The 24684-nt window shown below is 47.7% G+C and overlaps 1 protein-coding gene and 2 long non-coding RNA genes across 3 annotated transcripts in view; 1 reads left to right on the top strand and 2 right to left on the bottom strand.

Moving 5' to 3' along the window:
- PMFBP1 (polyamine modulated factor 1 binding protein 1) overlaps nucleotides 1-11257 on the bottom strand; it is an 83985-nt gene extending 72728 nt beyond the window's left edge. Inside the window, 1 exon segment of the mRNA XM_086848202.1 lies at nucleotides 10882-11257. Within this exon segment, the coding sequence (XP_086704328.1) occupies nucleotides 10882-10947 (66 nt within the window). The 5' untranslated portion in view covers nucleotides 10948-11257.
- On the bottom strand, nucleotides 330-6140 carry LOC147650920 (uncharacterized). Its single transcript, XR_015275518.1, has 2 exons — nucleotides 5980-6140; nucleotides 330-2708 (listed from the first exon to the last, which is right to left on the bottom strand). It is a non-coding gene; the product is annotated as an uncharacterized LOC147650920 (long non-coding RNA).
- Nucleotides 11258-13966: 2709 nt separating the features above from the next.
- Nucleotides 13967-14918, top strand: LOC147650919 (uncharacterized). The gene is made up of 2 exons (XR_015275520.1): nucleotides 13967-14230; nucleotides 14376-14918. It is a non-coding gene; the product is annotated as an uncharacterized LOC147650919 (long non-coding RNA).
- Nucleotides 14919-24684: the final 9766 nt, after the last annotated feature.

Genomic DNA, 24684 nt, shown 5'->3' with positions numbered 1-24684 from the left:
CAAGTGCTTCAGTGGTATCTGATGTCGTTGAGGGGAGCAAAAAGCTGAGTGCAACACCATCTCTGTCACCAGCCTCAGCACAACTCAGCCTGAGGCACCTTGTACTCTGGTTCCCGAGGCATTCTGGAGCCACTCTCTTGCACTTGGAGCTTATTTGCCCTAAGAAGTGTCCCCACAGTCAAGTTTTACCTTGTGAGTAAAAAACAAACAATAAAAACCCAACACCAAACACAAAATGCCACATTCCCTTTGTCAATGGGAAAGAGGACCAAAAAAAATGAAGCCAGAGTGGAAAACCCCAAAACCTACAGAAAACAAGAGCTGAAAGTGAAGAAAACCCCAGAATTTATTAAAAAAATTATTTGAACTGTCCACAAGCAGTGATTGTATAAACACTAGACAACAGGAACATAAATGAACACTATGGGAAAAGAAACTGCTGACATTTTTACTGCAGGAAGGACAGACCACCAAGAACAGCCTGACTCAAACACCCAGCGCTGGTTCCCACACCAGAGCTGTTTGTGTTGGCTCCAGCACCTAGTTCCAAGCAGAACAGTAAGAACATGCATTCTGCTGATGTTTGAATAACCCCTGCCAACAAATTGATCACCCAGCAGCCAGGCTCTGGGAGATAAGAGGAATAAGTGTGAGAGAGCAAGAAAGTACAACAAAAAGACACTCGGCACTCTTCTTCTAGCATCAGTGTTCAGTGGGAGCTCTTTCTGTTTCCCTTCTTTAAAAGGTTTTATTTCTTTCCCCCAGTCCAGGAAAAGCATAACCCAAAAGGCATTGGTGAGCATTCGTAATGTACATGCAGGGGAGACACGGCTGCCCAGAAACAGAGATTCCACAGATGGTAACCCAGAGGACAGCCTAAATCAAGCAAATCTCTAAATAAATCTCTCACTTTCTGAAGAAGAGCCACATTAATGCCACATTAATGCCAAATAGGCAATTCCAGCTGTTGGCTGGACCCCTGCCCAGCAGCCTCCTGCATTCACCTGGCCACCCTGCTAGCCCAGAACCTGCCTCACACAGGTACCTGCACAGGGCACTTGAAGTAACAGCTCCAAACCATTGTCACTCCTCAAATTGCCCAGGGAGCAAACCTGCATGGAAATTTGTCACAAAAAATAATACTACATTTCTTCTAGAAAATACAGCTGCTTTCTCTCAGAAGGAGTCACTTAGCATGGAGGACAACACTGACTTCTCACCATTCTTTTCAGATACTTTAATTCTTTTCCTTCTCACACAGAGTGCATGAGCTTGGTACATTAGCTCATCAGGATGTGTGCACATCATGTCACAAATGCAAAGAAAACAGAGTGAATAATTAAAAATACAGTAAATTTATAATTGTTTTAAACTGCCATGCCCCAGTATAGTCTATCTCCTGAAGAGATTTAATCCTTTCACTATTTTCTGCCTTTTAAAGACTTTTAATATTAAATGGAAATCTGTACCTTTAGTTGTCATTTTCCATCTTGCACAAGTAAACCTTTCCCTCAGCATCTTTTTAAGTTATAAATAAAACACCCAACTATTTTCTTTTTCCCACAGATGAGAACATTAAAACATTGACATTTTAATCTGTTTGATACAAGAATGAGTTGTGTCAGCACAGTGCTTCCAGCTACAACAACAGAAAACCCAAGTTTAATTAAAGACAGAGTGGAGAAGCCGCATGCTACTTCCCCTGAACCAGGGATGTACAGCAGATCCTTGTACAGCTCGCTCACCATTCTGGGCTCAGGCTCCTCTCTGGGTAAGTGCTGGTCAAGCAAAATATGATTGAAAAGGAAGGAGAGGTAGGACAAAAAATAAACAAATATTTTCTCAGATAGGAGATGCAAAAGGTGAGCCCACATACCTGAGGCATACAGACATCACAGATTTTACCCAGTAAACAGCAACAGCATGGCACAAACAGCCCTAACACAAATGTGCAGCAGAGGCCACTCACATCCACATCGGCCCTGCAGCTTTGATGCTGGGGCTGAAGAACACAGACCTTCAAGAGTCCCACCTGCATGTGCTCAGCCTGTGCCTACTCACAGCTCCCAAATAATCCCTTACAGCAGCACTGGGACTCCTCACAAGAAGGATTTCTCACAGGTGACGGCCCTCAGCAGACCCCTGGGCACCTCTGTTGCCAAATCAGGAAACTAAATTTAATTTTTCAGTCTTAGAAGTGGTATAAAAATGAATGCAGACTTGTTCTGCACTTCTGATACCTGCCAGGAGCCATCAGCTAGGTGAGAATTGTTCTTCCAAACTGAAAATGTGGTGACCTTGCAGTCTTCCTTCTTACTAGGAAAGCCCCAAACACTGAGCCAGTCTCTAGGGTTTCACTACATGACTGAACCAGAGGAGGGTTGTTTTTGTTCATCATTTGTTCAATAATGAACATGTCAAAACCACTACAAATAGGAAGATCAAGGCTGTAAGATAAAGTATTTTCTACTTTAGTAGAAATGAGACTTATAATTTCTAAGGAGTTCATTTTATTAGCATTTCACATCCAATGTTCCTCTCCAAGGAAGTCTAGAAGTCTCTTAGCAATGTGCCTCTGGATTCTCTTTAAATATGCTTGTCCATAGCCTTGTCACTTGCTGGCTGGAGAAGAACATTTCTGTGTTTGATTTTGCTCTTTCACAACTTCAGTTCCAATGTAGAAGGCTATTTCAGGCTAGCTGATATCCCTAAGGCAGGAGACATGGCAAAGGGAATAAAGCGAGTTGTGTAAATAGGAACAAAATGGAAAATGGATATGCAAAAATTAAATAAAAGATAGAAGAAAAAGTACAGTAGCACTGTTATCAATTGCAGATCCCAGGTTTTGGAAGATGGGGCCATGAGTGCCACAGATGCATCAGACAGCACCACCTCTCCCATTCGTACACATACCAGGCACCAGCACAGGCACCTGTAGCACCTGATCAAGGAAGCAAAAAATACCTGTTCATGGGGGACCTTTGAGAGCCTGGAGGTGATTTATACTCCTGCTTTCCTCAGCAGGTGGGCATGTGCCACTGTGTTTGCATGTCCAGGCATGCCTGCACTGTGTCACCTTGCCAGTTGTTCTTGTGCCAAATTCTAAACTTGACACTTGTAAATGTAAATTGTGAAGAAGTTTCCAGGATTACTTTCTCCATCTGCTTCCCAAAGCAAAAAAAAAACCAAACACCCCTCCCCCCCAAAAAACCTTAAACAAACCCTAAACAAAATAAAAAACATCAAGAAAGTCCATGAATCCAAGCAGAGCCTTCAAGAGTTCTTTCAGAGGATCTGAGGCAGGATTTCACCAGGCAGCTGGAGCTCATTAGATCTGCCACAAAGCATGACAGCCACTTGCCAATTGTGTTGTACACTACTCCTCATGTCAGTCTCCAAGAGGCCAGCCCTGGCAAAGGGAACAGCCAGGCACACAGCTGGACATTCTGTGCTGAATGCAAGGCTGAGCTGCAAGGGTAGAGTGATGGCCCAGCTCTCACCCCCAGAGATCAGGGCTTCATCTGGATTACCAATGGCGACTTGGTCTTGGAAATAAAACCAAACTGGCACATGCATGATAACCATGCACCTGGCAGAAGCTATTTCCCCTTGAAGCTTGTTAATCTGCAGCTGACAGCAAAATAAAATCATTCTGGGACCAGTCAAATAAAAAAGATCTCTCATTATCCAGTGGTCAGGTTAATCAGAACTACTAAGATGCTGGTCCACAATAACCACAAGATTAAGGTAAGCAAAAAGGGAACTTGGAAAATACTTGGAAGTTTGGCTCCTTTCATTTAACTTCTGCACAAATAAACACAAAAATAAAACTACAGTACATAACTGGATGGGCTTGCCCCCCCTGAGCATTGGGCTGGCAGATGTTGCAGCTGTGCTTAGAGTGTCAGGGTTCAAACATGTCATCCCCTTTAGCTGGTTGCAATAATCTAAGGCACTCTAATAGCTGTTCTCTTCTGCTTTCATTTCCCTCTTCCCTTTTAGTGCCTGTAGCAGCAGTTAGTAGCAGTGCCAGTCCCAAGCAGTGTTGTGCTCTTGTCACACATAACACAGCGTGGCACCATCCATCTCAGGGAACACAAACATGCCAAGATCAAAGACCTCCACAAGACCACCACAACCATAATCTGTAAATGTCCAAGTTCCATCCCCAAGTACCCCAGCTCTGACACCCATCTGCAGCAGTGCCTGGGAAGAGTTGTCAGAAATCCAGATTAACTAGAGATGATTTCTCCATTACTGTCTGCTAATCAAAAAACATCACCCCCAAAGCCTCCAGACACTGGTTTAGACTCTGAAGCAATGAAGACGACTTCACAGAAGGCGTTCTCTTGGCATGCCCAAGAATCAATAATCCACTTGTACAGTTCACTTGGATTCTATTTTTAAAACTCTTTTTACAGATTACCAGAGACAAGAGTTTTCCTTCCTAATGTACACCTTAGAGAAGAGCTTGCAGAAAGTAGCAGACAACTATTATGAATATGCAGCAAATAGCATAAACTAATCGAATTTTATATTTATTAATTCCTTAGTATTCCAGAGAAGGAGATAATATTTGACAGAGGACATGTACTGCAACAAGCGCAGTCTTGTGCAGAGAGCAGAGCTGGTCTTTCTGCAGTGTTTTGCTCTCACTGGGATGTGCTCTAAACCAAGGGCTGCCACCACAGCCACAGAGCCAGTTGTCACAGCTGAAAAGTGTCAGTGGCCTCCTGGCATAGGCAAGTATTTTACAAAACCTTCAAGAATCTGCTGTCAAGATACTTTACATGACCCTGCAGACACTTCATTAAAAAGCCAAACTCTACAGCACTGAAATGAGTAGGATTGCTGCTCTTGTACGACTGCATTTCAAAGAGAACCCTTTTCAAGAGGGTAACAGAAAAAAAGATATTTAATAGCAAATTTTATGAGAGAAGGATAAAAACCAGGTAGTTCAACAGTTCCTGAAATCCCAATGGTGGTCAATAAATCGACTTCTCCTTCACATTATATGAAGAGGCTGTACTTAGCAAATCACTGTGTAAGCTGCCTCAATAACAGCAATCCTGCTATCAAGTTTACTTGCAATGAGTCCAACAAAGAAATTAATTTCTTAGATGACAAGAAAAGGTTATCTAGAACTGGGAAAACACATGAGACAAAGATTTCCACTAATAAAACAAATATCAGACTCACAGCTGAATTTGAAGCTATTTTTCTCTGAAAGATTTGAAATCCCTTTAGCCCAAACACCAGAGCTACAAAGAAAACATCTGCAACCTGCCCTGCTAAAAACATGAGGAGAGCAGAACAAGCCACAGCCCTTTTCAATACGAGTTACTCCCTCAGCTCCATGCACACTGTTCCTCGAGTGAAGCTCAGAACAAGAAAATATACTGCAACCCAAGTTCCAGAGTTAGAAACAAACCTCACTTTGAGCTACCAGCTGATACACTCCCCAAAACTTCACTACAATATAATTTCCAGAATTCAGAACATGCCCCTTTCACAAGTATGAACTTGTTTCTTATGACTCCAGCAAGTAACAAAACACACCTTCCTGGTCTCATCTTACTGATTTTATTGGTCTGTTTAATCCCAAGACATTCCACAGGTACCAATCACCCATCCTATTTTCCAGTTATCAAATTTTTTCATAAATATTTCCACAAAAGGGCACCACTTTCCTCTATGCTACCCTTTATTCCTCTCACTGTAATACACACCCTTCTGTTATTCCTCATTTCATAATCCTCATACTTGTCTGTGCACATCAAGTAAGCAAACTGACCTGATTTATCCACATGCCCACTGGAAGACAGCCAAAAACATAAGACAACACAGAGGTTTGATTTTGAAGGTCATTATATAAAAAAGTGGATTCCCTGTCTCTGCTGCCCAAAGATCTGCTCCCACCAGTTCTTACAGCAACTCAATCCATCCAACATCCAGGAACTCTATGATCACATCACACACCTGGCATCTGCTCTGGATGGCTTGGTGACTACACTGCACTAGCAGAATCAATTTCTACAGATTTGGGGTTAGTTGTAAAAGCTTGTTGAATTTCTCCATTTCACAGCTGCAAAGTTAACATCAAATTTTAATCAATTCCAAACCAAAGCCATGTAATTCACCTGAAATAATAACAGAAAGATTTAGATTGTCAGCTTCTGTCCCACATCCATTTAACCCCAGCTGCCCAAAGCAGCAACAGGTCACAATCACCTCTAGTGCTGTTGTTGTGGCTGGTTAAGCAGGGGACCTCTAGGAATCTCTAGAAAGGATTCCTGCAAATCCCACAGGAAGACAGATTACTCTGCTAGGACAGTTATATCTTGAGTGAGTGGCTTGAAGTAGGTCAAATGGGGAAGAGTTAAAATCTAGGTTTCAATTTCCATAGTGATTAAAAGAAAGAGCTTGAGGAGCTGTTTGGAGCACTCATGCTAATTTCTTGTATTCTTTGGAAAACAAGCTGTTTGAGAGTACAGAAAAAACCAGTAATGGGGAGGTGGTTTTGTTGGGGTGGTGTTGTGTTTCATTTTTTTTTTTCAGATTTGTTGACATGAGTAGCTACAGTCTTGTCTGTGTGACACTGATGGCAAAGAAATGGAATGGCCAATACAAGACTGGCTAGAAGAAAAGTGGAGAGGGTAATATAGCATTAGTGACATGAATTTTCAGAGAATATATTCTTGCACTGGCATGGTTTTTAATTAAATGCTTATTGCTAATTAATAGCACAGATATAGCAGGTTTTGTATGGCAGTTGACTTGATGCAAAATGACATTTGATTAAGAAAATCAAAATCAACATGACACATCAAGTGGGCTAGAGACTGATAGGCCTCAGAATAATTGAAGATAAGGCCAAATACTAAATAAATGTTTCCAGCTTATAGCAATTAAATATCAACACAAAAGAGAACAGTTTCTTTTATCCCACCCTCAAGAGCTTGACCCTATGTTATGCAGCAGTTTTGTCTATGCTCTGAAAAAAAAAACACAAGATGATTACTGAACAAATTTACAGATTAGAGCAATGAAAACAAGGATCAGTGGTAGAAAGCAATTTAGTTTGCCAGACAAAGAAGACTGGAGCAAAGATCACCATTTTTAATATAGCTAAATGTAAGAAAACATGCCTAAGCCCCACTTCCATGCTGGCAGTCTCTCCTGAAAGCAGGTACTCTGAAAGGTCACTGTAGAAAAACATTTGTAGGGAGCTTCGAGGGAGATACTGTGGGTAAATAAGGCCATGGAGAAAATTTTGCTTTCATATTTCCTCCAAAGCTAAAACTACACAAGGGAGGCTTCAGAAAACAGTTGATAGCAGCTGGTGACAGAAAGTCACACAATTAAAAAAAACCAACCACTCTCCTAGAAAGCTGCCAAAAGTTTGATTGAAACAGAAGTAAGGAAGTGTTTGGGCATCTCACGCCTTCCTTGAAGGTCAAAATGGACAAAACTCAGGTGTCTGAGAGACAGGAAGCAAGTGAGACAGATACCAGTTCTACTCATACTTCTCTGAACACCATCCTCATGTCCCAAATACAAGCATTCAAGCTCTCCCTCTTCTTCCTTTCATACCTTGTCTTTATAGAATATGTGGAGCATTACTATTTATGAACTTAAAGGGAGCTACTCACACACAGTGGAACTAAACATCTTGTTTTCTTCAGCAATTAAATCCCAATGCTACATGTCACAGCTTTTTTCACCTGAGGTACAGAAGTGCCAGGTAATGCTGTGACCTCACTCACCTGTTACAAAACCTCTTAGCAAGCATTCTGCAATCCCCCCAGCAGGTGACAATCCCATGACAGGGCATGGTCCATACCAACTGCACCCAGAGCATCTGCTGCTTTGGTCTGGTCATGAATATATAGAAAGGAGAGGAAGAAAAAGCCTAGAGAACAGTTTATCCTGGATCTCTTTACATCAAAACTCCTTTCACTATTCTTGGCTCTTTCAGTTTATTCCTCCACCTTTATATAAAGTTGTGTTTAGAACATCACATGCAGCTAAACAACTGAAAGCCTAGAACACAAAAGCTCAAGGAACATACATACAAAGCTCTGAGGAATTACAGCCCTACCTCCCAATTCCCTGCCTGGGGTTCTCAGGTTCCCACCTGACAGCACCTGTCATCTGTGTTGAACAGTGCAGCTGTGATCCTGGCCACGATCCAGTGAGGTACAGCACTCCTTCAGCAGCTGTGATTAATCAAGAGCTCTGACACAAGATCTTTTAACCACACTAATGGGAGATTTCTGCCGTAAGTTTTACACCACAGGACCACCTTAGACACCTCCAAGCCAGGTTTCTTCCAGCAGAGCCCATCTACCCATGAGCCACAACCCAGCTGCAGTGGAGAAATTTGTGGTTTCCCTACCTGCCACCTGCCTCCTTCCAACATCAACGCATAGCTTCAAAGTCCAAAGGGACACTCAAAAGAAAGCTGGAGGGATAGAGAGGAATCAATGTCAAAACAAACAAATAGCTTTCAAATGATTTGGGACTCTAAAAATGAGAGGCTGTATTTTTAGCCTGCATACAAGTAGCTCTAGGTGCTTTTCCTTTGTCCCCATGACAGTAGGTAAGTGAACACACCTGCCTCACCTCGCACCCTGCTGATGGTAAACACGAGGTCTTGCATTCAGGTTACAATGTGGAGTTACTTCAGAGCAGCCCTGTGCCAAAATAGCACATTTCTGAGGGATGCAAAGGTATTCAATAAAAAGCTTTTAAAGGCATATTTTTAAACTTGCAGCAGGAAAGCTTTTCTGTGTCAAGACAGTAATTCTTTTAACAGCATTGATCAAAATGTCATTCTTTTATGAGTGTACAATACCTTTTAATGGCATACAACAAACCATTAGGGTTCTACACCTCCGTGCAGCACAGAGCTTACTGGAAAATCAGCAACACTGGCCAAGAGATAGCCACTGGGTTTTATGCCTCTCATAAGGCAGAGTTTCTTCCATTCTCTGCTGCACCCAAATACCCACAAGTGAAGTGACCTCAAAAAATTAAGTCAGACTACTCACCACTTTCACCATAGCTTTTTTCCCCCACGTATTTTCCTCCAAAAATGCCTCTCATAAACACAACAAATATTCTGGCTTTCCAAAGTGGGATTTTATCACCAGGGTCTATTCTGGCTCTTTCTTTTCCTCACTAGTGATCACACTTACCCCAAGACAGCACTGACTGAGGAATTGGAGGAGTTGAATTGAACAAAATGGTTTGATTTTCAGAAATGGGATGAAGTGCCACCTGCCCTTTCCTAACACTGAAGTCTGGGTCAGAATCCATCTACAAATAATCTATTTTTTTTTTAAATACTCCAGCCCTTCAAAGGGTGAGAGCACTGGTGATTGCATTTGCTCTGCTTGAATGGAAGACCAGCATGGGCTTTCTGTATGCATTCAGCACTTTACAGCCTGATTTTAGTTACAAATATCAACAGGAAAGGGAATGATTTACATCAACTCACCTTCCAGGCTTTTCCTGTCAAGGGAAAGAGAATATTTATGGGATTTAATCATCACTGTTAACTGAGCAATGGCAGCAGCAAAAGAGTAGTATTTCACTCTCTGAAATACTTCTTGATCTAGCAGGATCTCAGCTGCTTCTGGAAGTGTAAAGCCATCAGTATAAACAAATGAAAAAACAATTCCCAATAAAACACAAAGTAAACCTATAAATCAAAGACAGAAACACTGGCTAGAAAAAGGAGACAGAAAAAATGGAGGTTCTAAAATCAAAATCTGGAATGAAATTAACTTCAGTAAAGAAAAGTTTCAGAGGCTGCTTGTCTCTTACATGCTCAGAAGCAGCTTTGGCCTCTGAGTTTGTTATGAGATGTTCCTGTAAGCTTTGTCAGTCCCATCTGGCATCATAAAAATGAATGCTAATTTTTCTCTTTAAGACAATTTTTATAAGCATTCAACTCAAACAGGACAATTTATGCTCCAGAAGATGTCATTGTCTCAGTCAGAACACCACAAAGCCAGTGATGCTTACATTTTCCCAGCATTCATTATTAAACATATGGTCAGAGAGGTCACCCTCCAAAAAGCAGGACTGTGCCACATGATCCAACTAATAACCCAGACCAAAACCTGGTCAGAGTTGGAATTTCGTAGTTATCAGGGAATGATTTCTCACTATCACATACAGGAGATCTCAGAGTTGCTCCTTCATGGTTGTCGTAGTAAAGAGAGTAAATAAACAGTCAAGCACGTTGGAAATTTTTTAAACTGGTGATTTTCTAGGTTATCCAAAATATATTAACCAAATCCCCTGCATTTTGCTATAGAAACTACTTTCTTGTTAGGGTTAACACTACCCTACCCTAATCCTACACTACATTCTGTGCAATAAACATTGTGGCAGCATAGAAGAGCTGCACCTGTCTTCCCCCCCCGCTACAGCTTGATTCAATACAAGCAACTCTCTATTTCTTTATCTCATAAGTGATGTGGTAATAAACTCAGGTCTTAAATTAAGAAGGTCAAACAGGACCAACATAAGCAAGAACCTGACTCATTGAGCAAGTCAGCACCTATCAGCTCAGTGTTTTACTTTAAATCTCCACCTCTGAAAGCTTTTCATAACAGGTTTTGCATTGTTCGTCAGAAACTACAGAGATGCATTTGATCCCACTTTTCAGCAAAGAATCAGACCAGATGATGTTTCCTAATGACTTTGCAGCACAACCTGCTTGGAGAAGGTTTTGCACCCAGGTGTTACAAGTGACCGCTGTGACTATATTCAACGTGGCTTGCAAAGCTTTGAATCTCAGCCCAACCTTCTTCTCTTTAGAGGGTTCAGGGAGCTGCTTGGCTAGATGGGATCCTCCCAAGCACTAACCTGGTCCGTAGTTTGGCAGGTGCCAGCTTTTTCCAGGACCCTGCAACTCAGAGTCTGGCCCATCATCTCTCCCGGAACGGCAACGGAGGAGCTGGCGGAAGCAGCGCGGCCTGTCCCAGAGAGGGCGGCCGGGAAGGGAGCCTTCCCTGCCCCTCAGCCTCTCTGGAGAGGAGGGAGTCCGGGCGGGAGGTCCTCCGCCAGTGCCGGCCTCAGCAGGCGGAGACTGCCCGGGGGCACGGTGGGGACTGCCCGGGGGCACGGTGGGGACACGGTGGGGACACAGCGGACCCACAGCACCCGGAGACCGCCCCAAGGCCCGCCAGCAGTGGCAGCGCCGTTCGAACGGCCCGCCAGCCCCGCCTCCGCCCCGGCCCTCACTGACGGGGCTCTCGCCCAACCCTGAGGCGGGTGAGGGTAAGTCCCGCCCCCAAAGCAACCAATCAGCGCTCGGCAAATGCGGGGGCGGTGCCGGCTGCGCACGCGGGAGGCCGCACGAGCCCGCGGGGCCCCGCAAGCATTGATTAACGGAAGAGCTGTCAAATAGAAGCTCGACTTCCCGCCCCTCCGTGACGGCGATTGGATAGTTCGGAAGGGGCGGGGCGCTCCCGCGCCGAGGAAGGGCGTTGCCATGGGGACGGGCGGGCGCCGGGCCGCAGCCATGGCCGGCCCGCAGCCATGGCCGGCCCGCAGCGCTCTGGGCAGCGCTGCCCCGGCCAGCCGCCGGGACTGGACCCTCATTTGTGTTGTGCTGTAAGCCGATGAAGGAGTTGCTGCTGCCTCTGAGCCACACACGGATCTGATTCGAGATAGGAGAAGTCTCCATACCTAGGAGATGCTGGAGCTGGTTTGCTGTCCCCTGTAAGGGAAGGACCGAGTTTGAGAAATGGATGGGTAAAAAAGGTGCCATTAGCACAGGAGATGCATAAGCCAAGCTCTGCATGACTCAGACATTTGTTTGTGAGACCATATGCAAACCAAAATGCTATAGGCAAAAAAAGAAAAAAACGCACAGACAAATGATAAATCATAAGAGCAAAGAACTGCCCAGCTGTTTCAATGCTTGGTGGAATAGCAGGAAGGGAATGGAGCTCACTGAAACCCCTAGAGATGTAAATAACCACAAGAGAGTGAAGATTCCTCCCAGCCCTTGCTGCTTGTTGGCAGGATGGCTGAGCTCGGCTTGTCCAGGCCCTGCTCACAGCAGCTGACCTGGGAAACGGCGTGAGGCAAAGCTTCAGGCTGGGATCTCTGGGAGGAAAACAACACCAGAAATTCACTTCCTCCCCCTGCCTGGAACTGGAGTGTGACCAGAGTGAGAGAATGCTTGGAACTTTGGCTGCTGTTAGAAGAGGAATGAAGTAAAACAAATATTTTTGTAATAAAAATTTAATATCCTTTTTTTGGGCTTTGTAATCAAAGCAGCTTTCTAAGCTATGTGCGCATGCACAGTAATCCTCCACTAATCCTGCTCGCCTCAGGCATATGAGATGCTACAGAAATAACAAGGCAATGCATACTACAGAAGAAACTTCTAATTTGTTTTTGTCTAGCTCAGCATAAGGCCAAGCCCCAGGTGCAATGGACCATCACATGAAAAATGTAACAGAGCTCAAATGTAAAATACTCCTGCAGCCATGTGTATTGATCAAATACCAGATGGCACAAATGGGGTAACTGTGGGATGGAGTTGGGAATGGAAGTCAAGTTCCAGATTCTTTTTCCAAAACAAGGTACCATTTACATTTGTGAAATCCAGGGAAACAGCAAGAAAGCCAGGGTTTTGTGGGGGTCAGAGCCCAGTGAACATCACTGCTAGGCACAGTACAACCATATTTCCTCAAAATTTTCACTTCAACTCAATTAGGAGCAGCAGTAATCCACACCAATTTGTGCTTTTTTTGTAATTTGGCTTTGATTTGCCACTCACGAGGCTATGAAATTGCGACTTTTTAGTGATCTTAAAGTTGGGGACATCTGCTGCTGGTAGGTGTTGCTGATGCCTCCATTGGGGAAGATTCTTTTCTTTCTCTTTCAAGGACATATGAATTCCTCTAGTCTGCAGGAATGTTCCACTGTGCTGGTGTCAAACCCCGGTGTCCTAGTAGGGGTGTGATGGGATGTTCTAGACACCAACTCTGAGTTTATTTTACTGTGACTAATAGACCCATTCTAGTTCAGAATCAAGCCAGGGCCTGAAACTGAAATTGCTTCCTAGTAAGTAATTTGCTCCAGTTAGTGAATTGAGGGAAGCATTCCCATCCTCCTAGACCCACTGGCTTGGCAGTGTTAATAAAATATACCCCAACCCAGGAGAGGTGGCAGGATGCCAGAACAACACATAAAAACTATCTTTCCTGGGGAGAGTCATCCTACAAGTTGTCAGCGGGGACTGCTCCTCCACCAGTCTGTCAGGGACTTCTCTGGAAGAGCCCTGTGGTGGCACAGTGAGCTGCCAACAGTGAGAGCCAGCAACACAAACGCACGTGCCCACAGCCACCAGAGACACGGGTGCTGGCCCTGGGCCAGGAGACACATAACTCACTGCCACTGCGTCCCCTCGCCAGGCACAGCAACCCTGCACGCGTGGACATCAGCTGCTCTGACCTCAAGCAGGGCAGAGGTGGTGCTGACAGGCCAGGAAAGGCACCCCAACCCTGCCCACCACCACCCTGCCTGCCCACCTGGGAGGCATAACCCCAGGGCTGTACCCCAAGCATGTGCTGGGAACCCTTCTTAAACCTGATCCCTGCCAACAGCAGCTCAAGCAGCAAAGCTACCCCTGCTCCTGGGCTGACAGAGCCTTCCTGCCTTTCCCACGCAGCAGAGCCCAGCAGCGTGGGCAGGCACAGGGCCACAGTGTGCCTGGGACAGAGGACACCAGCTCCTGCGAACACTGAGGAGGCGAAATGCTGGAGCTAAGGCTACTCCCTCATGGGTGCTCCATGGGCCTTCACTGTCCCAGACGTGCTGGAGCTGAGCAGCCCCTTAAGAGGTTGCAGGTGGAGCCTGTTTACAGTACCTGTGCTCACAGCTGTGTCAGCTTACAATCAGGCAATTGTTAAGGTTGGAAAAGACCTGTCATATCGCAAAGTCCAACCTTCAGCAAAACGCCACCACTGTGTTCACCTAACTCATGTCCCCAGGTGCCACACCCACATTTTTTAAAAACTTCCAGGGAACATGATTAACAGCTTCCCTGGGCAGTGCCTGTGCCAGCCCTTTCCATGAAGGATTTTCCCTAATATTCAACCAAACCTCCCCTGGCTCAACTTAAGGCCATTTCCTCTCATCCTATCACTTGTTACCTGGGAGAAGAGAGTGACCCCACCTGGCTCCAACCTCCTATCAGGTAGTTGTAGAGAGTGAGAAGGTCCATGTCATCGCACTCCTCCCCTCCCCCTAGTGCTCCTGCATTTGGGGTGAGATTAAAATTGTGATGTCAACTATTAAAATATTAATGTGATCCTTTCAATTTCCTTCTGCTTCGTGGGGAGCAATGGCATGTGGAAGAAGGTTTGCTCTGATTCCTCTGAGATGTGAGAGAGTAACTAATTACTGGAGAAGATGAGATACAGTCCTGTGATTCCCTGGAATATCTGCTAAGCCTCAGGACAGTTTGTATATAATAGAGCCACTCTTCTACAAGGAAAAGATAAACAAAGCAAAACAAAGACAGCGCTGGAGCAAACAGCAGCTCTGGATAGTCACTGGTCTCAGAGTTAATCTAGAAACTGGTAAATAAGGCTGCAGACAATTAATTTGAGGAATATTGCCTGTAAATAATATTTTACAGTAGGATTAGTTCATCGGGAGGGTTCCTGGTGAACTCATAGGAAGTGTGGGGAGAAAGGTAAGACGCTGCATTGCCTTCAGCTGTTTAAATGATTCCTGCAGATCCTATTACAGAAGAGAAAGGGAAATGGCTGCAGAACAAATCATACAAGTTGCTATTTCCAGTGGTCCAACAGCCCCTATAAAAGAGAGAGAAAATGCCTGTGTGCTCTGGTGCAATAAAAGACACATTTGTCCCCCATGCATCACCGCGTTATCCTCGGGTGTGTGCAGACGCTGCCGAGCCCGTGGGGTGGGGGATTAGCACAGCCCCTGGCTCTGCAGCTGCTGCCCTGGGGTCAGCCTGGGCACGGGCAGGCGGCGGGCAAGGACACGGCCTGCTCCGGCAGCTCTGACCCCGAGCTCAGGCACCACAGCTACCCTGCTTGGGCACAAAAATGGGCAAGTGCCAAATTACAGCATGTCCTCATCATGTCTCTGAAGGAGCAGCCGTGGCAGGTCAGGTGTGTGAGTGCACCTAGGCATCAGAGTGTGCCTTGTGTGAGCTGACACAGGAACGAAGAGGAGGAATCATGGAATATGCTGAGTTGAAAGGGACCAGCTAGGATCATCAAGTCCAACACCTGGCCCTGCACAGGACACCCCAAGAATCACACCATGTGTCTGAGAGCATAGTCCAAACACTCCTTGAGCTTTGGCAGCCTGTGACCACTGCCCCGGGGAGCCTGTTCCAGCACCCAACCACCCTCTGGGTGAAGAACCTTTTTGCTAATATTCAGCCTAAACCTCCCCTGACACAGCTCCAGCCATTCCTCGGGCCCTATCGCTGGTGACAAGAGAGCAGAGAACAGTACCTGCACCTCTGTGTCACCTCCCAAGGAAGTTGTAAGCCTGCTGTGAGGTCTCCCCTCAGGCTCCCCTTCTCCAGGCTGAACAAACCAAGTGACCTCAGCTGCTCCTTGTAGGGCTTCCCCTCCAGACCCTTCATTATCCTGATGGCCCCCGCTTTGGACGCTTAGAGCTTTATCTTGTATTCCTGTGCCCAAAACTGCCCCTAGGAGGTGAGGCCACACCTGTGCAGAGCAGAGTGGGACAATTCCCTCCTTCACCTAGCCAGCAATGCTGGGCCTCATGTCCCCCAGGATGCAAGTGGCCCTCCTGGTTGCCAGGAACAACTCATATCCTACTTGCCATCAGTCAGGATCCCCAGGTTCTTTTCTGCAGCTGCTTTCCAACCTCTCATTTCCCAGTCTGTCCATACATACAGGGTCACCCTGTGCCACGTGCAGAAACTGGCATTTGTCTTTGTTAAACTCTGCATGGTTGGTGATTGCCCATCTCTCCAATTTGCTGAAGTCTCTCTGCAGGACCATTGAGACCTCAAGGAAACAGCTCCTCCCAGTTTAGTGTCATCAGCAAACTTAGTGTACCTTTGAGTCCTGCATCCAGGCCATCAATGCAGATGCTGAAGAGCACAGGGTGGAGGATGGAACCCTGCAGAACCCCACTAGTGACAGATACCAGCCTGATGTCACCCCATTTGCTGTAACCCTTTGTGCCTAACCTGCTCACACATCATATTAAATGGTTATCCAGCTGTGGGCTGGACAGCTGGTCCAGAGGAATCCTAGGAAAGACGGTATAAAAAGCTTTACTGAACTTCAAAAATGTTACATCTGCTGTCTTCCCTGGATCAGCTGGGTGGGTTATTCTTTTACAGAGGGATATCAGGTTTGATAAGCAGGGCCCTGCAGAAGCCATGCTGCCTGCAATCAGTGTCTGCACTGTCCTCTAGGTGTTTCTCAATATCTCCCAGAAAAATATTTTCTATAACTTTACCAAGCCTTGAAGTGAGACTGACAGGCCTGTAGATTCCAGGGTCCTTCTTTTTGCCCTTCTTGAAAATCAGAACAATGTTCTTCAGCTTCCAGTCAGCTGGGTCCTCTCCAGATCCCCAACATGGCTCAAATATAATCCAGAGAGGTTTTGTGATGACATCAGGAGCTCTTTGAGGATTCTCGGGTAAGTCTCATCAGACCCCATAGATTTGTAGGGATCGAACTGGAGCAGCAGCTCCCTCACAATTTCAGTGTCAAGTGAGAGCTGATCAGTCTCCCAGTCATGGTCCCCAAGCTCAGGGCACTAGGACTCCCTTGGTCTGTCATCCGCATTGAAGAAGAGGCAAAGAATGCATGAAACACCTCTTCCTTGGTCCATGTCCCTGTTTGTCAGGTGACCATCGTTATCCTGGAACAGGCAAATGTTATTTCTACACTGCTTTTTTTGCCATTAATATAGCCAAAAAAAATCTTTTTACTGTCCCCCATATTTCTGGCATCTTCAACTCCAGCGGAGCTTTGGCTGCAAATTTTCTCCCTTAGTAGTGGGCAGCAAGTCTGTCTTCCTCCCATGTGATCTGACCTTGCTTCCTTGGGCATGTACCTTCGTTTTTCATCTTATTTCCAAGAGAAGATCCCTCTTCAGCCAAGCCAGCCAAATGCCTTGTCTGCTTGACTTCTGACATTTAGGAATTGCCTGCTCCCATGCCCTTAGGAAGTGATTTTTAAGAGGGAGGAGGAGGAGGAGGAGGAAGTAAAGGTTTCACACAAGCTCCTCAGAACTGATAGCTTCAGCAGTGGAGGTGAGTTTTGAGGCTGTTCCCTGCTGCTTGGGACTGATGCTTGTCCTGGCGGGGCTGAGCACGGCGCTGCTCCTGGGCCGTGGCGGCGTGACGGCGCTGCACCGGCGCTGTGAGGGACCTGGTGTGCAATCAGGGTGTTACTCGGGGCTGAGGGTGCTGAAAACCTGCAGGTGTTCTTAGGGATTACCTGAGATAACCCAGGCTGTTCCCTGGGAGCAGGAAGGAGCAGTGCCAGTGCCTCAGCCTGCCTGGCTCCACTTAGTGCTGAGACTGGCCTGTGACTACAGCCAGTGCTTAGCCCTGAGTGGGACAGGTGACAGTGCCCGTGCCCTAGCTGTTGGCTAACACTGCTGCTCTGACACAGGAGCAGGCAATTACTGCATTTGAATCCTGAAATATCAGACACAAAGTCTCAGCCACTGTGGACGCAGAGCTGCCTGCATTAGCCACAGTTCCTCTGCCCACCTGCAGGACATGGCAGTCCGGTGGGAAGCTGTGTCCATGGGCCTGGCTTTGGGCTGTTGCCATAAGTTCCATAAGTTTATATGAAAAGGCTGAGGTCTGTGGCCCCATTTCCAGTCTCCACATTGCCAGCCCTGATCGTTGTGTATTCCAGATGTTGCCAGGGCCTCCTGGTTTATGGGGGTAATTTACAGGACCTGGGAATTTTGCTGTTTCTCAAGGTCATGTCCTGTGTCATGGGATACTGATGCTCCTACCTCATTCCTGCTGTGATCTCTCCAGTCCTCAGCAGTTGAACTGTATGTCCAGTGCAATTGACAAAGTGATCCACCTTCACCTGCAGTGCTTACACACACCCACACCATTGCCTTTGGAAAATAATTACTGCACAGAGACTGATCCTGTTAGATTAAGACAAATTAAGAATCTAATATATAGGTTTGCTGTCAGGCTACCAGGGTCAGGGGTCGATACAGTATATTGCAGGGAGGCTATAGGTTACCCCTGCCCCAATATTTTATCATAATAAACCAAATGGGGACAAAACACCCAGCAGCAGCCCATAAATCTATTAGCAGTGAACTGTCAATGTCCCACATACCCGGGTAATTTGTTAATTCAGAGCTGGGGCTCTTTTTTCACTAGACCTTGTAAACTCCTTTTTGAAACATCAATAAACCATCTGCTTTGACTTGTTAATCAAACGACTTTATTCAGTCCAAAGCAATTTTTTCCTAATAAAAACAGAGTATTTATCTCCATGGCTATAAAAGAGGATTGTTTTCAACTGTTCACTTATAGTTAAGAAGCACATTTAGTTTGGATTGATTTCCAATGCTTCGGTCATATCTTGTCACTTCCCATTTCTTACACACAGCATCTCAGTTTAGCTCCCTAGCACGGAAAACACAACCTGCCCCAGTCAGTGCTGCGAGTGGCACCAGGGGAGCGGTAACCAGCAGCAAAAAGGTCATGGAAATCAAACTTTAAATAGCTGAACACATTCTTGTCAGCTCTTGGGCTGCTTCCACCTTTTCCCGGTCTTTTTCTGCAGCTGCACCTCTCTGGTTCCCACCTCCTCCCAAGCCTGTCCAAGATTCCACCTGGGAAATCTTCCCCAGGCACCCTGTTCCCTTGCTGTGGGTCTTGCCAAGGCTCTCGAGCAAAATCTTGGCACAGTCCAACTCCAGCTTCTTCGCTGGTAGTAGCTGGTGGTGAGGGGTGCTGTGGTGGGTGGGCAGGGGGCTGTGGTGGTCAGACACGGGGCTCAGGTGGTCTCTCAGTGTCTGCTCCCCCCGCAGAGCACAGGCTGCCTGGCACGGCCATCGCCCGGGGCACGGTGGCATGTGCCACGTTCCGGAGCACAGGGAAGGGGTGGGGGAGATCCATCAGGACGCTGTTTCTGAAGGATGCAATTCCACGGTGCAGCGCAGAGGGGGAGATGCTGGGCAGAGGACCTGGGGGATGCATTAGGGAAGGAAAGCGCGTGTTCAGCCTGGCTGGTTGTTGTTCTCCAGCCGTTTGTCACATCTGCAGCAGGAGAGGATGAGCCCAAGCAGCCGCGGCGCTCCCCAGCACGGGATGAGGGCCAGCGCCAGCCCTGCAGGGGGACAATGCTGTCCCTGAGCCCTTGCGGACACCAGCAGGGCGCTCGCAGGAGCCACCCGGGAGCCATCTGCTGTGCCCTCGCGTCCTTGGCTTTGGGAACGCGCTCCGCAGAGCGGAGGGGCCGGGACCCTCCCGGGCAGCCCCGGATGGCCGGGGAGGGACGGGCAGGAGCCTGTGCTCCCCTGCCACGGCCACCGTGCACAGCTGGGGGCTGTGCCAGGACACATCTTGGCAATACTCATCCCTCAGGCACATCGGAGAGGGTGTTCCCGGCCCACCGGAGCATGTCAGGCTAGGACAGAGTCCCCCTGTGCAGAAACACGGTCTGTGGAGCACAGCCCAGCTCTCCCCTGCAGCAGCTTCAAGGAGCCGGGGGGAAACCCTCTGCCGACCCAGTCTGATCCTAACCAGATTCTGCCCTTGTCAAACACCTGCTTAAGGCTGAGGAATTGCAGACCTTCTGCCTGAAGCATCCCTAGTGTCAGGAAAATTAATCCACAAACACCAGAGGTTTATGTCCAAAAAGGTTTATTCGCATAAAGGGGCATTCCCCTAGCGAACACCTTTCCGTATACCCAGTGAGTGAGTCCTGTGAGCGGAGAGCAGAGCCACAGCTCCCCATGGGTGCAGACCCCTGGCCCCAGCACCCCCGTGGTCAGTGGGGCGCTGCAGGGACATCGCTGGGGCCACTGAGACGGTCCAGACTGGCCTTTCCCAGGTGTTCGGTGCTGCCGCTGCCACACCAGGGTCACCACGGTCTGCTGGCAGCGGCAGGAGCCGGGGGCCAGGCTGGATCCCAGCCCAGGCGTGGCTGACCGCGTGTGCTCGGCTCAGCGCATCCTCCCCGTGCCCGCACCAAGGCCCCGCGCCCGCAGCCTGCTCTCATCCTGGGATGTGGAATCAGCAGCCCCCAGCCCCGTCCGAGCCCCCATGGGGGGAAGGGGCAGAGAAACAAAGTCATTTATATAATGTATCTCCCCGCTGAGCTCCTAATGGCTGGCGCTTTTGTTCTGCAGTGGCTGCCTGGCTGTGATGGGCAGGAAGCCGCAGTCTCCCTTTGTTCCACGGCCTTATTCAGCAATTTAGATCCATCATAAAAATCAAATATGCATGTTGCAATCGCCTTGCGTAAAACAGCTTCAATTTTCGCCTTTCTTTAATTGAACTCCATGGGAGAAAGAGGCAGGGCTGGGGAGCAAGGGGCAGCAGGAGAAGCGCTTTGTGTTTTTGTTCAGCGGGCTGTGAAAATGGGTAGTAATGAAAATACAGAATTTTTATCTTTGCCTCATTATTAAAAGAAAAAAAAAAAAAAAAAAAGGACAGAAATCCTTGATAAGGCCTCCCTGGTAGAGGACAGTCTGGGGGAGCAGCCTTCTTTTCCCCATCTTGTGGGGATGACAGGCTCAGCAGGGCTGGGGGATAAGAGGTGGCCCTCAGCATCGTGGCAGGGACTGGTGATACAGCTGGCAGCTTGGAGCTGCCATAACACACAAGGCTGAGCTGACACACCATGGCTCTGCTCCTTTCATCCTTCCAGAATGCCAAGGTGCTCTTCTCTTGCTTAGAGCAAACAGATATTCTTAAAAATGTTGCCAGCACCTCCCAGCACTGCTCCCCTGGGGCCGCTGGGCACAGGTCCCCCGGCACTGGGTGAGGGCTGAGTGCTGAGCCCGTCCTGGAGGGGCTGAGGCATCCCTGCAGAGAAATGCCTGAATTGTTTTCCCTCCACATCCTCCCCACAGCCCCACGGTGTGAGAGGGTGACTGCTGGGCGCAGAGACAGAACCTGGGCTTTGGAGCGTGCTGGCAGAAGAGTGTGGACACAGCGCTTTGGCTGAGAACCCCCTCCCCCATGCTGAGAAAAGACCCTTTTTTGCTGTGACAATTCAATATAATTGAAAGTTTGCTTAGGAAAGAGAGTCTTTTTAACAGAACATGCTCACAGCCGAATCAATATGAATTATACGGCACAGAAGATGCCTAGGGTATTAAAACATTAATTAAGTAACATCATGCTCCCATCTAACCAAGAGCATGATACCATTTATAGGTACGGCTGTCTGTTCTCTGGGGCAGTGTGAAGTCTCTCCTCTATCACCGCAGAGGCTGTGGGAGGCCTGGAGATCCTTTGGCTGTGGCTCCTTCCCAGCTCAGGCAGGTGCCGTCCCTTGGGATGGGACAGTGGGCACAGGTGGAAGGGGCCCCGTGACTGCGTGGCTGTCTCTCGTTTCTGTGCTGCTGCTGCCCTGCTGCCACCTGTGTCCCGCTGCTGGGTTGGAGGTGACAGTTGGGGGTCCTGCTGGGGACAAGCCACCAGAGCCAGCCCCACATGGCCCTGCCAAGGGGTTGTGACCTTGACTCGTGAAAGGTGCCAGCAGCTCAGTACTGACCTGCCCTGGGGAGCCGAGCAGTGGCTGTGCCCATGCAGCAGCGGCCAGATTAGCTCACATCAGCCCAGGGACTAACACACTGATTCCGCAAAACACCAAAATAGAAAGTCATTGGAGTGAAATCAGTGTCTTCACCACATCCCCTCTGGCAGAGCGTTAATTAAAATGACTCTCTAGTGCTTTAGATCATCAGGTGTACCTTGTTAACGAGCTTGGAACAGAGAACCAGCTCGGTGCTGGAGTTTAAGTGCTCCTGGAGTTAACCCTTCACCACTGCTGGCACAGCCTGGCCCAGTGCTTCCAGGACATCCATCTGTGTTAGGGATGTCTCAGCAGCCTTCCAACATCATCGAGCCAAGGCGTGAGCACGGGACCCTGCCTGGGTCAGCGGGACCTGGCTGCAGGAGCGGCGTCACTGCACTGTGCCCAGGATGAGCTCCCGGGGGCCTGCCGGGTCCCTCCAGCTGGAAATGCAGCTCCAAATCCATTGGCCAGGCAGGTCCTGCTGTGGTTGTATAAATATGAATTTTTTGGCCTGTAAGAGTGCACTAAGTGAGAGCTGACTCTCTTTGAGGTGATAGCAATGAAAGGTCATTAAAAATCACTCCCAGCCTTCTCTTACCAGAATCACAGCATGGAAAAACCTTTTTATTCCTGTCAGAGGTTTGCACAATTCCCATGGATGGGCTGCTCTGTGCAGGATGCTGCGCAGAGGTTTTTAGTTTGCAGCTTGTGCAGTTACTTGAGGCCATTTACACCTTCTTGAGCATAACGAGGCACTTCCTCAAGCGTGGCTGTTTTACAGTGGAATTCAACCCAAGAATAAATAGCAACGTTATATAATAAACTTACAGAACGGCTGGTCTAGGAACAGGAGAGATGTTAATGTAGCACAGTACAAACACCAGCAGCAGAAGGGTCACACTGCAACCCTGTCACTGCCGCAGTCCTGTCTGCCCCATTAAAAAGGCAGGATGGAGTTTTCCTATTAATAAAACTCCAGCCAGCTGAGAGACAATCCAGATCCCCGTCTGTTTAGGCTCCTGCCAGAAGAACAGTGTCCAAGGCAGGGAAAGGACCGGGCAGCCTGGCCAGAGGCGAGTTTTAAGAGTCCTGAGCTGTTGTGTGTCCAGGTGCGCTTGGCCTCGCCACCCTGGGCGCCCATGGAGCAGGGGGTTGCCTTTCAAGGCTGCTCTTGGGGCAGATATTCCACAGCATCTGGAATCACGGGGACCTACCTTGATGATTTTGACACATTTTGCTTTGTAATTCAGGGCCTGTGGAGCCCAGGCCAGTCAGTATGAATGTTAACCAAAGAATGCTCCACACCCCTGGGAGCTGCCGGATTTCCTCCCCATGCCCTCTGCTTTGCTGGAGACCATGAAGCTCAGCCCTTCACCTGTGGAGGTAAAGAAGCCCCTCACCGTCCTGGCAACTGCACCAAGGACACCCATACTAGCAAATGCTTGCCCCACCTGCAGTGGTGGGTGTAAATTATTTATCACTGTACTTATAAATTAGAGATGAGTTGTGGCCCCTGTGACTCCTTTTGGATGTGAGCGAATTTCGAGCCTTTTCTGCTGCAAGGGGCAATTTTTGGCAAGAGAATTGTGTACTGAACACTCAGCAGTTCCTCTGGGTTCCCTCCCTGCTGCAGAGGGAGTGCAACGAGTTGCCACTTACCTACTTACCTGCATCTTCTTTTGATCTATCAGCAGAAACAGATGTGATTTCTTTAGTTCACAGGTTTCAGGATGGACCATCAAGGCATTGCACTTTCCCTTGAACCATTCACTACAGAACCATGCCCAGAATCCTTTTGCAGTCATTTCATAAAATTAAATGCACTTCTAATGTCCTTTTCACGCACGAAGCATCCCAAAGCTGCAGTACGGACGGCTTGGCTCACTGCTTCCACTGGAACGGGAATTCACAGCACCAGCCCAGGCACTGTCGCCTGGTGGGACGGGACGTGTGCTGGCATGGGCCCGCCAGCAGGGCACGAGCACGGCTGAGCGCCCCGCTGAGCCACGCCAAAGCGTGCCAGTGGCACACACCCACCCAACACGGACCCAGCACCGCACACGCGGGACATCGAGACTAGAGCTTTTGCTCATTTTTTTTTTTTAATGTATCACAATGAGCAGGAAACATACGTGATGAAATAGTTCCAAAGGAGTATATTCAATTACCATCTACAGTCAACTCAACTATGACAACAAAGTCTTTTGTGACAAGTTTTTTAAAGTTTTGAAAGTTCCATGTGGTTTGTTTCTGTCAGTCTTATGTAGTTTGGTACAGTTTGAGATCAGCATTGTTACAGTAACAAAAAAGCTAACAAGACTACAGTATAGAAAAACACCAAGAACATCATTTTTGGTTTCACTTGCTCTATTTTTGTACATTGCAAAGGCTGTTCATAACCCTCTTCACCTCATTTATGCTTTCTGTTCTACCCAAACTCGCCCCCCCCCAAATAAAAACAAAAAAATAGTCAAAGTTTTGTTTCACAGTGGGCAGTATCAGCGCCAACCAACCGACCAACCAACAACCAAGCGACCGACCGACCGACCAACCAACCCAACTTCTGCTTCTATTTAAAAGCTTTTATATTTTTTTTTTTTTAAAGCAAAATATATTTTGGTGAGTGTGCTGGCTGTGTCCACCCACCTTGTCCCCCACCAGCCCCAGGTGGCCCCACACACCCCTGACGCTTCTCTTTATTCTCAATTGTATGAAACTTTGGCCATCTTCACCACTTAAAAAAAGCTTTTTATTAAAAATAAAACAGAAACCCGCTTAATGCTAAGTTTGAAGTGTTTTCCTCGTGCCCAGCCTGGCCATGCACGGGCTGGGGGTCGCTGCGGGCGCGAGGCTGGCGCTGCATCGGCCCCGGGCGGCCGGACTGCAA

This window comes from Cyanistes caeruleus, chromosome 12, assembly GCF_971803275.1.
Source record: "Cyanistes caeruleus chromosome 12, bCyaCae1.hap1.1, whole genome shotgun sequence".
Lineage (NCBI taxonomy): Eukaryota > Metazoa > Chordata > Aves > Passeriformes > Paridae > Cyanistes > Cyanistes caeruleus.
This window is presented reverse-complemented; position numbering and strand designations above follow the sequence as displayed.